At 38.4% G+C, this 17,252-nt stretch overlaps 1 protein-coding gene across 1 annotated transcript in view; it reads left to right on the top strand.

Annotated features, from left to right (window-relative positions):
- The window catches only part of PHEX (phosphate regulating endopeptidase homolog X-linked), a 96,725-nt gene that overhangs the window by 29,830 nt on the left and 49,643 nt on the right, over positions 1–17,252 (top strand). Inside the window, exons 8-12 of the mRNA XM_021408898.1 lie at positions 267–350; positions 649–794; positions 5,455–5,548; positions 10,650–10,778; positions 14,192–14,293. Of these exons, the coding sequence (XP_021264573.1) occupies positions 267–350; positions 649–794; positions 5,455–5,548; positions 10,650–10,778; positions 14,192–14,293 (555 nt within the window). The remainder of the gene's footprint in view (positions 1–266; positions 351–648; positions 795–5,454; positions 5,549–10,649; positions 10,779–14,191; positions 14,294–17,252) is intronic.

The following is a 17,252-nucleotide window of genomic DNA, read 5'->3' as shown; positions in this document are numbered from 1 at the left end:
GAGCTAAAATTGGTCTAAAGTGTTCAGAGAAGACATGCAGCACATCAAATTTCCCAGTAATGAGTTAAACTGGCAATGAATCGTATTCCATTTCTTTGAGTTAAATGCCATCTTCAGAAAGGGAAGCTAATGTCATGAATGCTTGGAAAATGGGTGGTGAGATACTTCTTCACTGGAATTATGATGGATAGTAGTGATGTAAGAGAAGATGATCCTTGTTTTCATCATCTTGGGTTTTTTTCTTCTTTTTTTCTTTTTTTTTCCAGATCATGATTCCATATGAAAATCGAACAAGTGAGGTGATGTACAATAAAATGAACATATCAGAGCTTAGTGCAATGATTCCACAGGTTGGTTGGGGAAATTTTTCTTTTAATTTCTGGCCTGTATAATTAAAAATGCCTTTGGTATAGAGAGGTAGCATGTTAAAGGATTATTATTAGGAATGTATGTACTCAGCTGTAACGTATGTTCTTTTAAATTCAGTTGTGATTTCATGAGGTTTGAAACTGTGGAAAGACAAGCTGCAATAGTTTCTAAATTTTTATTGAGTAAAGTTTTAAAACCATTATCTCAAAGGTATATTTTAATCAATAAATTATCTCCCCTCATAAAGTGCTTTAACCAGTCTTTTCTTTGTCATTTCAGTTTGACTGGCTGGGATACATCAAGAAGGTGATTGACACCAAGCTCTACCCTGAGCTCAAAGATATAGGTCCTTCAGAAAATGTGATTGTCCGTGTTCCCCAGTACTTCAAAGATTTATTCAGGATACTTGAAAATGAAAGGAAGAAGTAAGGACCCAAATTTATGACTGGGCATTAAATGCTGGGCTTGTCCTGGGATCTTTAGGTGCTTCCCAGATTCTAGGAATCAGATCTCTGGGCAAAAGGTCTCCTCATTTTTGTCTGAAAGAAGATAGATGTATTATCTTGTGGACAGCAGGAGAATTTAGTTTCAAGCACCTTTATTAACTCAAACCAGGTCGCAATGATGCTTCCTTTTGCAGATCCATTCAGCCTCTCTTACTTGTATAGGGTTTTACATCTTGTGAAATCATTTACGCCTCTAGAAAAATGCAGGCAGCTCACATTAAACACAATAGATATGCTCTGCACAGGGAAGCAAGACAGCTTCAGGCAATGAGACAAAAAAAGGGGTGTGTGAAGATGATATTCTATTTGGAAGTATCTTTGTTGATGACATATGAGCAGTTTCTGTAATAATTTACTCTCTGCTCAGGTGTGTTGCTGAACTTTTAAAAAACATTTTCAAACTATTGTCTCTAAAAATCATTCGTTGTTGATTGTATAATATACCCACAACTGAGGTTACATTTCAGAAAAGAATAATTCAGAATGTTCTCATATTTTTGATCCTTGCCTCCAATGACAATGCTTACATTAATCCATAGTATTTGTAAAAATAAGAAGCAGATAAAACAATAGGAAACATAAACATGATCATTTGTTTTGCCTACAGATTGTCAAACATACTTGCTTTCCAAACTTCAGACAAATATTGTTAGTGTATCACAAATTTTAGTTTGCTGAAGAAAGTCTTCTACACTGTTCTGGTTTTCCAGGCTTTGTATCTCACAGAGTTAGTTATGTCGGTGGGGATAAGTGGTGATTTAGAGGATGCATTTGTACCAAGACAACAGGGAGGTAGTTACTCTTTGTGTACAAACACTATTCCATGCAAATCTATCGTGCAACTACACAGTAAATACCTGAGAGTATTTACAATGAGGTCATAACATTTCCCTGTGGGATAAAGTCTGAAAGTATAACAAGGATATTTTCTTATGGGTAATCTCATTTTTCTTTCTCCATATGATATTTAAAAGGTGAGAATAATGCCAATAATATGGATTTGGTTTGTTTTATTAAATATTTCCATGGATCAAATTTCTAGTAACAAGGGTTATTCTCCCTCCCAGTTACCCATGTGTTGATGGTGCTGGTGCTTTAGATGAAAGCAATAAATAGGATATAGTGAAATGAGTCCTTGTAATGGAGATGTTTGCAGCTGCTGTAGGAAGTAGCTTTCCTGTTCTCCTGGATGTCAGAATGAATAACTGCTTCACCTTGCCTCGTCTTACTGCATATTTGCAGTGTGGCACAATTAATACAGTACTCCTCAATTCCTGTGTTATAAAGAGGAATTTTCTTTAGAGAGGGATGGGGGTACTAGATCTCCTTTCTGGTCTTGTGTTTCCTCTGAGAAGTTAGTTGGAGAGTTAAGTTACAGTAATTTAACTGGAACTTAAGCCTCTAGCAAGAGACTGAAAATTTTCAGTATTTTAATCAGATTCATGACTCAATTATGAATACAATTACCAACAGATCTCAAAAATTGTGAAAGTGATCTATTTTTATTAAAATGTCAATTAATGTGTCTATCTATCTCATATTAAATCTATCCTCTTTAATTGTCACCGTGTCTATTGATTAAAATATATTACAAACTCTCAAAATTTTACTTGAGCAATCTACTTTATTTCCAGACAGGGTTGAGCCTTCCTCAGCAGATATCCATGAACGCTCGTATAATTTTAACTGTCCCACAAAACAAGCTCTCTCCCACTTCCTTTGGGAGTGTCTATCACGGTGATGGTCATAGTGGCTCAGAAATGGTCAGCCTACACTTTCTGTAACAGTTGTTTTGAAGTTAAAATAGGGAACTGTGTACTGTAATCTCCCCAGAGGTTACAACAACAAATGCTCTGGTCTCACCGGAAGTGCAGAGAAGATCTGTGTTTTATTTTTGCGTTGGATTTTACTCCATGTGGAGAGGTTAACATCTCTGAGCCTCAGTGACGTTATTTGTGTTATTTGGATGAAAATCACCCTCAAATGGGCACTGAAGGCATTTCTTAACCAAAAAGTGTCATTTTTTTTAACATGAATGAAGATAACTGATTTTAAGTTCACACAGTTGACTGAAAAGATAAAAATTGTTCACAAAATAAGTAAACAGACTTTAATAAAAATGAAATTCCTACCCCTCCTACAAGAAGCAAAAACAAGATAATCTTTGACTACGATCATGTCCCCCAGCCTTGAAGATGTAAATTCTCTCAGGCTTTGAAGTGAAACCTTCCTGATTTATGCATTGTATGCATCGGTGGATGCAAGTGTGATTACAATCAGGAATTGTTATCATCTCATCAGAGAGCTAGGTTTTAGGATGTGTCAGCTTTTCATTCCTTCTCAAATTAAAACAAAGCTCAATTAATTGTGGGCTTTTTCCTGAGACAGACATTCCCCTTCATCATTTATGCCTTATACAAAATACAAAAGTTTTTGAATTCCCATGGATATTAATGTCTTTGAATGAGTCACCTTTTCAAGACTCATTCTTCACAAATTTCAGTCTTTCATTCACTCTCAATTTGACAGAGGTTCCTCAGCCTGAATGTAAGGGCAAACACCTCTGGATGAGAACAAGAAGTGCACGGAAGGAGGAATTGACTCTGTAGCAATTAAGTACTGAATTGTAACATATAATTGGTTTATGGTAGCTGTCTACTTAGCTGATTTTTTTTACTGAAGAATTTTGATGGAAATTTTATCCTTAAACCTTTCAATAAATATACTCCTATATATATACACAATATCTATACTCACTTTTAAAATATTTACTCACATAAATACCTACAGAATTGCATTCTAATAAAGTGAGGAATTGGGTAGGTACTGTGGGAGCAAGAGTCCTGCTGAAATGCACGAGGCAGGTACTATGAGGCTGATGGGATTCAGATCACTTTTACAAAATAAATGAGAGAGCTGTATTCTTTCAGGTTGTGTTACTTGCCATTAAGTGAGGAAACTCTACTTCATTAAAAAAATGTGATAATGGGAAATTCTGTGCTTTCTGATATAGTTGAGTAGGTTGGAATACATTTTTAATGACCCTAAGCATTTTGTCAAAATGGTTTAATCACTCAGAGCTAATTGTTTTGTCTGTTGTAACGTATACTATGCTATAAGAATATATTACTTTTGCTGCATAATGTTTGAAAGTTTGAAAAGCTTTTTTCGGATATATTCTATGAATATTGTGAGGATTTACATGTACTGTATGATGTATTTCTATCATGAAGAAGGAATCGTGCCCAGGTTTAAGTGTCACGAGCACCCATCTGTTTCTGGTGTGGTGTCCCACTTAGTGTCTGCACATAGCCAGAGATACTAGGTTATGGTGTTCTCAGTCACTGATAGACAATATATTGCTTTAAGTTGCCTTAAACCTCTTCATCCTCATCTCATTGTCATCTCCCCAGCTGAGGAACCAAGAGCTTAAGCTTGCAGCAACAATCTTTCTTGAGCTGGGGGCTCTAGGCAGGAGCTTAGAGGCAAAACTCAAGTTTTGACTCTGATGATGCTAATGTGGAGAGAACACCCTCAAAAAGTGTTCTCATAGCCTGATTTTATTTGGATGAGGGAACAGTATGTGAAGCATCTATCAATGAAACTAATGGAGTGGCACTGCAGGAACACCTGGCAGCTCCATCTCTATGGCAACTAGAGGTTGAAGAAACTGAAGTTTTAGTGAAGAGGGAGCTGTTCAGATAGCCCATCAAAGCATCTTCTAGTGCAAAGGAAACACTCAGGTCAGTACTAGACTTGTTTTGAGACTGCTTGAAGTCGAATTGCCTATTTACAGTGCAGTTTTATCTCATATAACCACTGCTGATCATGGAGATGGCTCAGTCTAGACTGGACAAATACTTGGTTAAACACTCTAGTCAAGTGCTTGAAGTTTTAGAAAAGGGAGCACAGATGTCAGGTCTCCTGGGGTGTTTGAACAAGTTCTTCCAGGGTTTCTCAGCCTCAGTTCTTTTGAGATTTATCTCTTTGGTATGTCAATTATCAATCTGCAAAATATGAGTGATAGTAATTTAATGAGTGTGGGTAGTAAAAATGTTTTAAAGGGCTTTGTTAACTTCTAAGGAAAGGCATAAATATGAAATAGTGACAGTCTTTAGCACATATGGGATGGATCATTGTCTTTTCTGTTTTATGGTTACAATTTATCTTCCCTACTAATGAGGAGAGAGAACGCTCACTTTGATATTAAAAAAAAGAAAAAGAAAAACAGTTATTTTTCATGCAACTATTATTATGGTACTATTCTTACTACTTCCACTGAAAATAAAAACCACCCTTTGAAAAGAAACATTACATATAGGTGGTATGCTAAGTGCTGAACTTGAAACAGATGTCCTCCAGAAGATGGTTCTCACTGTGCAGTTACGTGCTAACCAGCTGCAATCTTGCAGACTATTCTGTGAAGCAGAGATATAACAATTTGGTCATCACTCATTAATTTTCAAAATGAATTTTGAACTGTTCAGTTTGAATATTTGTGGAGATCTTTCTGTGAGTGCTTTGCTTTGTTACATCATATGCATTTAGAGGGCTGACAAAAACATGTCTGATTTAATAGGACTCTTGCCAACTATCTGGTGTGGAGGATGGTTTATTCAAGGTTATTTAACCTCAGTAGACGTTTTCAGTATCGGTGGCTGGAATTTTCTCGGGTAAGTTAAAGTTTTTATTAGCATTTACAATGTAGTTAGTGTTGTCCCTATCTGTTTCCCTTATAGCTGCTGTTTTGTATTGTTTATATCTTTGCAGAACATGATTTTTCTATGCTGGACACATTTATCGATTAAACTTTCTGTAGGAGTCTTCATTTAAAATAATAAATCCATATCTATTGTGTGTGACACAAAGGAGAAATGTCTTTTGGATTATGTGAGGGAATTTTTGAGACCTTAAAAAGCTTAGGCATTTTATGCTGTAACCCAAAAGCTGGAAAGTTATTGATTTTTTTTGCCAGGGCTGTGACCTGCAAAAGGTCAAACATGTTTGGCCAAAATCTGATCTTTTGAAAAAAAAATGAACTCTTTACACATGCATGAAAATAGCTGAGGCAAAACAAAACTTGAAGATTTCATCTTTTCTCAGTTTACTCTAAACCATTCTTATGCTCTAATGCCAGCTGTATGTGAGCTCTAGCATATATATATACATCAGCTGTTTTCATAGAAAAGCTGATCAGGTACCTTCCAGCTTAGGGCTGAAGAAGCCCCAAAAGATGTGCATTAGTCACTGCCATAAGCTATGAGAGTAGAACTAATTATCTATTAATTATTATGAGTATTTATGTAAAGCACATATTTGATTAAGTGGCTCCTGAATGGAAAACTAACCTGATGATTACATTACAGAGGAACCTGGATAGACTGCATCGATGGGCCAAGGTAAATTGTATGAGTTTCAACAGGGCCAAGTGTTGGGTCCTGCACTTTGGTCACAACGACCCCAGGCAACCCTACGGGCTTGGGGAGGAGTGGCTGGAAAGCTGCCTGACGGAAAGGGACCTTGGTGTGCTGATGGACAGTCGGCTGAATATGAGCCAGCAGTGTGCCCAGGTGGCCAAGAAGGCCAGTGGCATCCTGGCTTGTATCAGGAATGGTGTGGTGAGCAGGACTAGGGAAGTCATCCTGCCCCTGCACTTGGCACTGGTGAGGCCCCACCTTGAGTACTGTGTTCAGTTTGGGGCACTTCAATACAGAAATGACATTAAGGTGCTGGAGCAGGTCCAAAGAAGGGCAACAAGGCTTGTGAAGGGCTTGGAGAATATGCCCTACGAGGAGCAACTAAAGGAACTGGGGCTGATTAGTCTGGGGAAGAGGAGGCTGAGGGGAGACAGTATTGCTCTCTTCAAATACCTGAAAGGTGATTGCAGTGAGACCGGGGCTGGTCTCTTCTCACTGGTGACAGGTGACAGGACAAGGGGAAATGGGGAGGGTTGCATCAGGGGAGGTTTAGGTTGGATATGAGGGAAAACTTCTTTACAGAAAGGGTTGTTAAGCACTGGAACAGGCTCTCCGGGAAGGTGGTTGAGTTACCATCCCTGAATGTGTTTAAAAACCGTTTGGATGTGGTGCTCAGGGACATGATTTAGCGGTGGGTTGTTAGAGTTAGGGTAGTATGGTTAGGTTGTGGTTGGACCTGATGATCTTGAAGGTCCTTTCCAACCTGAGCAACTCTATGATTCTGTGATACTGTGGGCAGTGCAAGGGCTCTTTAAGCAAACCAAAGACAAAACTGTGACTGAAATTTGTTGCACCTTCTTGTTGTTTTCATGCCATGTTTAGATGGTGATATTTTTTTGTCTGTCATAAGGAAAATAAGCTGCTTGGTTATATCTTGACAACAAGATATATTGTGGCACTGAGGGACATGGTTAGTGGGTATGGTGGTGATCCATTGACGGTTGGACCAGATGATCTTAGTGGTCTTTTCCAACCTTAATGACTCTATGATTCAATGAACAGGAGGCTGTTACAATGGTGCTAGTGGTGTGGTGCAGGAGGTGTGGGTGCTCTGTCCTCCTTGGTGAGGCACACAGGTGATAACTGAACCATGAGCTGATCACAAGTCTAAAAATAAACTCCAATACCTTGATGGAAACTATGTAGAAAAGGCCATCTCCTGTGCTCCTGAATCAGCATTGCTAAAGATGCCATTTTCTTTATGCAAAACTGGCTGTCAGCACCACAGTGGCAAGTTTGTAAGAGTGTCCCCTTGTGGAATATTTCTTTCAAGCCAGGTAAAATAGTTTACTGGCCGTCAACAAATCTGCAGTGTATGACTGAATTATATTACAGCCAGGAAAATTCCTGGAAGGAAACAATATCCTTCAGGTACTGTGCTTTTATATACACTATCTAGGTGCTGTCCTTTCTCTGGATACATTCTCCAGAAGCTTAGGGAGAAATCTAATTCAAGTTGTTTCAAAGCTTATTAAAATATTGTCTTCAAGGTTTCACATAAGTGGTTGTGTAAGCTGAGGGGCAGCTCAGTAAGGGCAGTGAGTCAGCAGCTCATTCCCATTATCTGCCTCTGGGATCTGGAGAAAGATAGTTAAGTGCAGTAAATAGAAAGAGGTAATAGTTAATAGCTGTGGTTAAGTGTGGTGAACAGCTTAGGGAAACAGATTTCACAGGTCAGCAGAAATGACATGAGAAACAGAGTTCAAGGCAAAGCTGTTGCTGAGCAGATTGTTCCAGTCAGAGGCTGGAAGACTTGAGATACACAGTTCCTTTGAGATCATAAAAATGGACTCACTAACCTCCTGGTAAGTGAAGAAAACACTGAGTAACTCATACAATGACATGACTGTAAGAAGAATCACTGACCCCTGAAACAAGGGATACATTTTATTTGTGCACTCATTTCTCATCAGCCTCGCACATCCTAAGTAGTATTTTTTCACCAGGTTCTAATTTTCTGTTGGTGGCTTTTACATCTTATGTGCAGAAATCTTGGCACTGAGACACATATCCGGATGGCATTTTGCAAAGAAAGGAGAAAAGAAGTGATGAAACTTTTAAAAACTTCAGGTTGAAAAATAGAACAAACCTGCTGACTCTAGAGAAAGTGTTTGATTACCAGATCAGCACCATCAGCAGCTCCTCTCCACTGACTATTTGAGTTCTAGCAAATGTGCTATGGCTCCTGGGGAACAGCTCCGTTAATTCTCTCATGGAGCTCTGAATTGCCTGGAAAGGCTTGAAATCTGCTATTTATAGTCACTGTAACTACCTGGAGTACTGCATTGTAGAGTGAGACATTAATATTTGGAGAACAATTTCAAGAGAGCTCAAGTTGGCTCTGGTTGTAACATAAATATCAATACACCAGCTGTGAGATATAATCTATTCCTCTCAGCTCTAGTTTTATTTGTCTCAGAGCCTATACTGCCTTTCTGTCCTCCTTACAGTCAAACCTCCTTCAAAATAATAATGATTATTATGTTGTAATAATGCGTCACACACTAAAAGCCAGCTCTGTCTCCTGACTCTCTGTGGTTGATGTGTAGACAGAGCTTTTGGAAGGAATTTCGAGCTCTGAGAATTAATGCTGTCTCCCCTTGTTACTCTGCATCAGGAAAAAGGTCCATTGTGGTTTTGCATGGACACTGGAGAGAATTTTTCTTTTCCTTTTTTTTCTTTTTTAATAAAGTAGAGCGTTATATATGAAGATTGAAGGATTTGGAAAATAAGTTTATTTTCTAATTTGGCTCTGTTTAGGAAACAATTACCTTATTATGCATCAGTTTACCTAATGTGGTTTTCTTATAGAAGAAATGTTCTTTCTGTCATTGAAAATCTATTAGCACATACAGTATTAATAAAAAGCATTTGAAAATGCAATTCACTGGTGTATTTAACTATGAGTCATTGATTAAGCTTAATTACAGCCAATATGATGGAGAAAATCAATCTTTCAACTACCAAAATAGCTGACCTTCAATAGCTGAGCGTTAAGATAGTCTGGAATTTTCCAAGCAAATCCAAGCTCTTTAGTTTTGCTAGAAATCTAATCTTGGAGGAAACTAAGAGGAGACTGGGGAAAAGGAAGAGCCCAGTAGATGCTAGGACAGAGCCTGGAGGCTTCTGTAATTTGTGAGAGGCCAAAATTTTATCCTGCCTGACCTGGTCTGGTGTTGACTGTACCCCACTATTATACAACCAGCAGCTGATAGCTACTGGGCTGGGATTTTGCTTGTTCTTTGTGGAACAAGACAAGTAAATTCCTGATGTAGAAAGGGAACTCTCTGAACCTGAAAAAAGAAAAAAAATCCTGAATCAGCATTGCATTTGCTTTTTGCTTACATGGGCACATTTTGCATTTTGTGTTTTTTTTCATGAACTCTCTCTTTGACTAGAAAATGTGTTGATATCTGGTAAATGCCAACAGTAACAACTTTGAGAAATGAAAAACAAAGTAGCGACGCACTTAAGCTTCATTTTGTCTTGTTCATTTGTGTTTTGGCTGTTCTTGACCATTTCTCTTTTGAAGCTCATGATACGGTAGGATCAGCAGAGCCTGGATGTTTCTATTTAACCACTATTCCATGAATAAAATCCACAGGCTGCTCTAACAACACTTCATTACTGTAACTCAGAGGGGGATTTTTGGGGACAAATATCTATTCTGTGTTGTTGATGATCCAGACCTGTTTTCTCTCAGAAATGTTCTGTTTGGGAATTCATTTCACATAAGATGTGGTATGAGTCAGGTAAACAGCAAAAAAGTGCGGACATGTATCTACTGATGTTAGACAGCTGTAGGTTGCACAGATAAGTGGGGAATCCTCCACTGCCCTGAAGCAGAAGGTGTTTCATAAGGACTGACCTCATTTTCACAAAGACAGTCTTCTTAGACTTCTCACCTAACCAATGAAGAGAGAAACTTTTTCAGGAGATATCTCAGAGCAGGCCGTTTTCTAAAGGGATGTGTCTATCCACTGAACACAAGACTACCAGAATTAGTCTAAAGTTAGCAATTGGGAATGCCTTCCCATAAAAAATCCCCTCATCTTAGTCTCTCTAAGTTGTTACCATTATACTAAGTTTAAAACTTCACAGATATTTATTGGGGTTGAAGAGATTTTTCCATAAGGTTTCTATATTTTCATAAAAATGGAAGTAACTGTAAAACATCATTACTGTTCTTTTTGTTGTTGTTGTTACTATTTAACATGCATAATTTAACTTGACAAGCATAAAAAATGTAGATGCAGGCTTGTATGATGTTATGGCTTATTGCGTTCACCTCCAACAGGTGATCCATGGAACAACATCTTTACTGCCTCAGTGGGACAAGTGTGTGGACTTAGTTGAAAGTGCACTCCCTTACGTTGTGGGTAAGATGTTTGTGAAAGCCCATTTTCAAGAAGACAAGAAAGAGATGGTGAGTCCTCCTAGAAACGTGTTAGTTTCAATTAGTGGCTTACTTATCCTCTCAAAGTTAAAAAAGAGATGTACTACTAGTGACAAAATTCTTAAAGGTGCTTTACTTAATCAATTAAAAGAAAAAAAAAACAACAAGGAGAGCACAGAACAAACACAAAGAAATGTCAGATTTCTGTCCATCTGGGTATTGCCCAATCTTTCCAAATGAGGTCCTTTGGATAAATACATAGGCAGATAAAAACCAGTCTAAACCCATTAGTTTGCATGCATAATGACAAATAATGAGTCACTCTGTGCAGGAGCAGGGAGAGGAGCATTGCTGAGGAATGGTTCAGTTTAAGTAAGGTAATTTAGTACAGTTCTTACTGACCAGTTAGTGAGCGGTCACATTTGCTCTGCTTTAGGGCCACCTTTTTAAGGCTGACTGTGCTACCTGTGTACTCTAACTGAGAAAGCTCAACTGATGTCTTTACTCAGTAGTGAAGGAAAGTATTCTTTCACATTGTTGAGTACAGAGAATAGCTTTTAGCTGGACATTCATCCTCACTGTAAAACTTCAAACACAGCTACATTATCACCTCCCTCAATAACATATTCAAATGATTAACTACCCTTTATGATCATTTATGACTTATTTTCATATTATAGTTTTCTCATTGAGTTTCCTAGTATCTGCTTTTCCAGCTATTGATTTTTCAACAGTTATCAGTTTGAAATCAACTGATTTAGTTATTGAACTTATCTTTTAGCACAGGAGAGCTGCATTTAAGAAACCCATAACCATCATGCATTGGGTGCAGCAGCTCTGTAATGGTCCTGCAGATCCCTGGCTCAGTAGCTGGAGTTTGTCTGCTTGACTTTGTTTAGTTTGACTGTTTTCTTACGGAAGGACTCATTTTTAGGCAGACTAACATTTGGCTTGTCTAAATATTTGACATGTTTCCCTCTCTGCATTTCTTTTGCTGCTTGCCTCCAGCTGGAGTTTCCTCTCTGAGATCCAGCTTTTCAGCTCCCTGATTATCCATCAAGTTTTTAATGTGCTATTTGGCAGATTAGTGACAAAAATATTTCTGGGACATTAGATAGTCTGACCTCTGTGCAAATGGACTGTAAGAAATATACGCTCTGTTGGGGATGAACTGTTATTTCGTGTTTGTGTACGTGAGAGAAAATGATGAAAACCTGACAGAAATAGAGAATGGTTATCTGATGAAATATGACCTAGTTAAAATATTTCTTAGTATGCAAATTCCTTTCAGACCAAGAATTTGAAAAATTATCAAGTTTGAATTCACAGTAACAACCATTGCAAGATATGCATATAACATTTACAGTATAGACCACAAGATTCAGACTTACAGCAAGCTGGAGAAAAAATGTGGATGCAGGTGTAATTTGCTTCAGTCCCTTTAGAAATGTGCTTTTCAAGTTGATCATTTTTGTTGTTATTATTTTCATTTCACTGGTTTTCATTACTATTTCTCTTTCTTAAGGACCAAGAAAGCCCTTCAGAGAATCACTCTTATTTATACGTTTTTTTTTGTTGTTGTTGTTTTTTTTTTCCTGGATCATAAGCAAATCCTGAGTTATGGACAATATGGATTTTCCCCCCATGTTTTGTGACTGATATTCAATACCTTAGAAATTTCCCTCTTCCTCTGTCAGGAAAGACATTATTTGTGTCTAAATATAGCACTGTTTCTAACCCAGAGTGCCTGCAGTGTTTCTTACAGCTATGCCTGAGCAGTTTCAGTAATAGCTTTGATAGCAGGAATAGGTTTCTCCTCCTGCCCCCTGCAGCTACAGCTGGTGCATAAAGCCTAACTACACACCAGGGCCCAGCTGTAGCGCTTTAGTTTGAACTTACAACCTCCAAATACAGGGAGTTCACCTCATTAGTGCACTAAGTTAATTGAGTCAGTGCTCTGTCATCAATACCTTTAAGTTACCCTATTCCCTGGGATGCTGTTTTCTGTGAATGTTGACTGTTTAGTCATATTTAATGCTAGAACTGTTCCAGTTGTCCTGCAATGTTGCTAAAAAAAAAAAGTTTTTTGAAAAGAGTAGAAAAAATGAATAATCAAAAAAGCATTGCTGGGCTTTGTCTAGCTCCACCACAAATACAGATTAGTTCCAGATTAAAATGCACATCTGATACATAAATGACAATTCAGCTGAAGATAATATTACTTTCTGGGATTTAGCCCCCACCTTAATGACTTCTCAAAGCTACCAGATCTATGGAACAAATTTATATATAACTGTGGTATGTGAGATCTTCATTATTTTTAAATGTAACATAACTGATAACACAACAATCCAGTAAGTCTTCATATCGTGGTTGTCTGTCATGGTTTGTACTATCTCAGCTCTGGGCTGACCTGTGGTAAAGTGCTCTGGTAACTGCTGAATCTTCCAAAATGCCTCACTCTTACAGTGTTCTCAAGGTTATGTGTGTTAAGGATCCTCTGCTGATATAAGTAGAAGCAAGTTATAGCCTATACTTTTCTGGTCTGTGTTGCCAAATAGATGCACAGGCGTGAGGACACTTCTGCTCTTTAGACCAATGCAACACATCCCTTAGCTGTCAGACTCTTTGTTCTCTTCATTTCAGAGTTTTCTTAGCCTTTGTGCTCACTGAACACTCATACTATTTCACTTGCTTGTGACATGCTCATGTCTTTTTATAGTTGTTGAACTATCATTTGTACAGAAGCCACGAAGAAGGAGCCAAGATAAAATGATCGTGAGTTCTCCCAGGTTTGCACAGATGCAGGCTGTCCCTGAATGCTCAAGATTAGAGAAACAGTCAGGGCTGCTCACTCTTGTGAGCCACGGCCTCTTCCTGCATTAAGAACAGCTTACTGGCTAAATATTTGAATGCTGCTTTGTATTTGGATCACGATACTCAGCCCAAATTCAGCTCTTTGGCAGTATTAGTAAGGGATGTCTCAGTGTGACATAAACTAAGCAAGGCTACAGATGCTCTCTCTACAGAAAAGGCTTTATCTGTGCAAGCACTTTGCAGCTGGCTCCTTCCTGCAGGGACTAGTGATCTAGGACCAAAGAGACAGAAATCTCCACAAATCACTGCAATTCTCCCAGTGTTTTTGTTTTTGTTTTTTTAAGATTTTGTGGCAGGCATTCTCTCAGTCATGACATGAAAAGATCAGCAGTGAGCAGGTTGTGTGGTACAACCTGAAGGGAATGAAAAGAGGAAGAAATTTGCTTTGAGAAGAATTGTCTGAGGGCTGGAAAAAGAGAATAAATCCACCTTCAAGAACTCCTAGTGGTGACTGTCTGATTCGGAACCATTCATGGTCTTACTAAGTACTTAATGCATTGAAACCTTTCTTATAATGATCCCATCATGGCAGTTTACTGAGGAGGGGTTTGCTAACTGCTTTCCAGATGGAAGAGCTGACTGAAGGAATTCGCTGGGCTTTTATTGACATGTTGGAAAAAGAAAACGACTGGATGGACTCTGAAACAAAAAGAAAAGCTCATGAGAAGGTAATAAACATAAATGGAGGGTGGGTAAAGTCCTGTCAGAGTGAAGACTGGCCTTGAGTGAGAACCCGCCGTTACCTTGTTCTTCCTCCCTTGCCTCCATCTGTCCCAATCTGGCTCTGGCTGATGTAGACTGTGAGCTTGTTTCAGACTTCCTGTGCCTTACCAGCTTGTTTCGTGTGGAAATGGAGGTTTACGCCAATAAGGGAATATGGGAAGTGTCCACATCTCTTATCTTCTCCTGCATCATGGTGGAAGGCCTACCTCTAAAGCCACCTTCCAGGATCATGGCAACCATCCCAGCTGAACACCCATCCTGCTGCTAGTTATGAAGTGTTATGGTCAAGGCTGGCATTACTTGTTATGATTACTTTCGGGTGGTAAGTCAGTAAAACTCAGGAGGTAAAGGTGAAGGCAGGAGGTACTGCAAGCTCCCTTCTTGGTCTCCTTCCTTGCTATTGGTATGTGATACAGGGAAAGGGAACATGTCTAAATGCAGAGCTCTGCACCAGAACAGCAGTCAGGAGAGGCATAAACAAAGCAGAGTGGAGGGAAATGCAAAGGACTGCCTCCTTATTTAGGAGGCAGCAGGATATCAGAGAATTAGTAAATGTCCTCTCTGAATACAATGACATGCAAGTACAACTTTCCTACTCACTGTTCTGGAATTAAAATAGTGCTGTTTTGGTTTGAAAACAAATATAGACTTCAAGGATTTTTTGTTGATTTTGTTGAAAAGGCTGTTCAGGCACTTTATCAGTGGAAAGGTTTAAATTCCATACACAGCCCATTAACATTTTTTACAGTGGTGCCATGCACAGATGCACAAATGAAATACAGCTGCATAAATGGACCAATAAACTCTACATCAAGCAAAGAATAGTAAGATGCAGTTTATTTCTTCCTAACCTGATGGCATATGGGCTGCAGTTATTATTTCTTACTGGCTGTGATGCTTGTTTGTTTACTAGAAATACTCATAGAAATATAATGATCTTTAATTTAGATATTTGACAAATTTGATTCAGACTACAAGCAGGAAGATTTTCTATTACAAGTCAGCTGTTGATTTTCTAGCAAGCAATCTGCTTAACCATTGTGTTAAAAATTTGCTGACTTCCTTCCAGCAGAGAAATGATACAAGCATTGCCACAAACTAACGAACTCTCTAAAATGCTCTCCTTTCCAGGTTAGGGAAGGATGTGTTCAGAAGTTAGGTTAGGTTTTCTGTAGGTGGCAATGACACATGTAGGAAGCTTACAGTATGTGCTCCCATTTTAGGCATCTCAGTTAAGTTTCTGAAGTTAATGGGGTGAGTCTGGGCTGAGCAATGCGTGCCAAAGTAAATTCAAGCTGTACAGTAAAAAAACCTACTATGTGCCATAGTACTTTGAATGTCAAATGGTTTAAATCCATTACCACTGACTTGAACAACAATTTTATAGTTTACTGTGCTAGGAACGAGGTCAAGGTTATGTGACACAAATGTAATGTAATGATTTAGAAATTGCAGTAATATAGAGAGGCGTTTTGGTAGATTTCCAGGCATAGACTTTGTACATGTTTATTAAATACTATTTATTGCTAATGATTTGTATTGGATGTGTGCTGGAACATTTGGATGGACATGTTTTTAATTCAAGAAATGCATTCATTACTTATATAGCCAGATAATTCACTGCAGAAACCTGTGATATATCATAAAACAGCACCTCCAAAATCTGTTACTCCTTAAGATTCTATGAGCCATTTTTTTAAATACTTATGCCGTTATAGAACAGTACAGACAATAGGACTGTTGGAGTAGTGGTTGTTTGATTTTTTTTTTAAAAAAACAAATGCAGTAGTATTGCTATATTATATAGTCCCATACAAGAAATACGTCTTTGTCAATTTGAGAGTGATAGGATTTTGAAAGTTAGGAAGGATCTTTTTCTTGATTTGAAGAAGAGTAAGCTACATGATTCTGGAGGTTTTCATTATTTTACTCTTTGTTTTGGAACACTACCAAGGTAGTTGTTATGACAGTGTTATGTCATAACAGCAGGGTGCTGGAGGCACCTTCTTTCAGACAGAAGGCTAGAGAGGGTCCTCAGCTTTGATTTCTGTGTAGGCAAACTGTAGCATTTTGGCCAATTATTGCTGGGGAGAACCCAGTAACACATCAAACAACTGTTCCAGTTTTTCTGTGATTTCTGTGGTTGATTCCATGGAATTTTTTTATGAGTGTGTGATATTCTGCTTTGAACCAAATTTCAAGTCTTGTGCAAGCATCTTCAGCTTGTTTCTGTTCCTTGAACAAAAGATGGCACCCAATCATTACTATTATTATCTGTTAAGTAAAGAAAGAGAGTTATTAGTTAGGTAAAGAATGTCTTGGCCTTTTATCATGTTTTCATCAGTAGCTATCAAAGGAGGTTGTGCCTCGTTCCCAGTTATGAGGCACAGGAGTAGTGTCAGATCTAGGGACAAGAAATACCACCCTATTTTTTTAATGCTCAGACTACTGCAGTCACCTGTGCTGCAGCACATTGTCCATTGTAGTAACACAGAGTAAAGCTGCTACCTGAAGTTCTACAGCAGAGCTGTAGGCTATATGGAAAGGGCAGGGATTCATATACTAACGATGTCCTCTGGATTTTTGATCTTGCATTCTTGGATGCTCTGGAAAGAGAAGAACTGTAGAGACCTACTGTTTTTTTTTTGTTTGTTTGTCTGTTTGTTTGTTTTATGGGCCTTCTTCATGGGAACTGTTTATTTTGCCATTGGCCCCTTTTTTAACTTCAGGAACGTTTGGGCCATTAACAAACTTTCTGCCCATTTCCTGAAAGAGGAATAAGATCGGTGCAGGATCTGAATGCCTTCCTGGAAGAACAGCATCTCTCAGGTGTCTCTTCTGTTCCTTCTGCAATTGTATCTTCAGGTGACAACACCATAATGCAAATGACTTGGCAGCTTTAAA

Source organism: Numida meleagris, chromosome 1 (assembly GCF_002078875.1).
Source record: "Numida meleagris isolate 19003 breed g44 Domestic line chromosome 1, NumMel1.0, whole genome shotgun sequence".
In the NCBI taxonomy this organism is placed as follows: domain Eukaryota; kingdom Metazoa; phylum Chordata; class Aves; order Galliformes; family Numididae; genus Numida; species Numida meleagris.
Note: the sequence above shows the minus strand (reverse complement) of the source record. Positions and strands in the feature narration are given on the sequence as shown.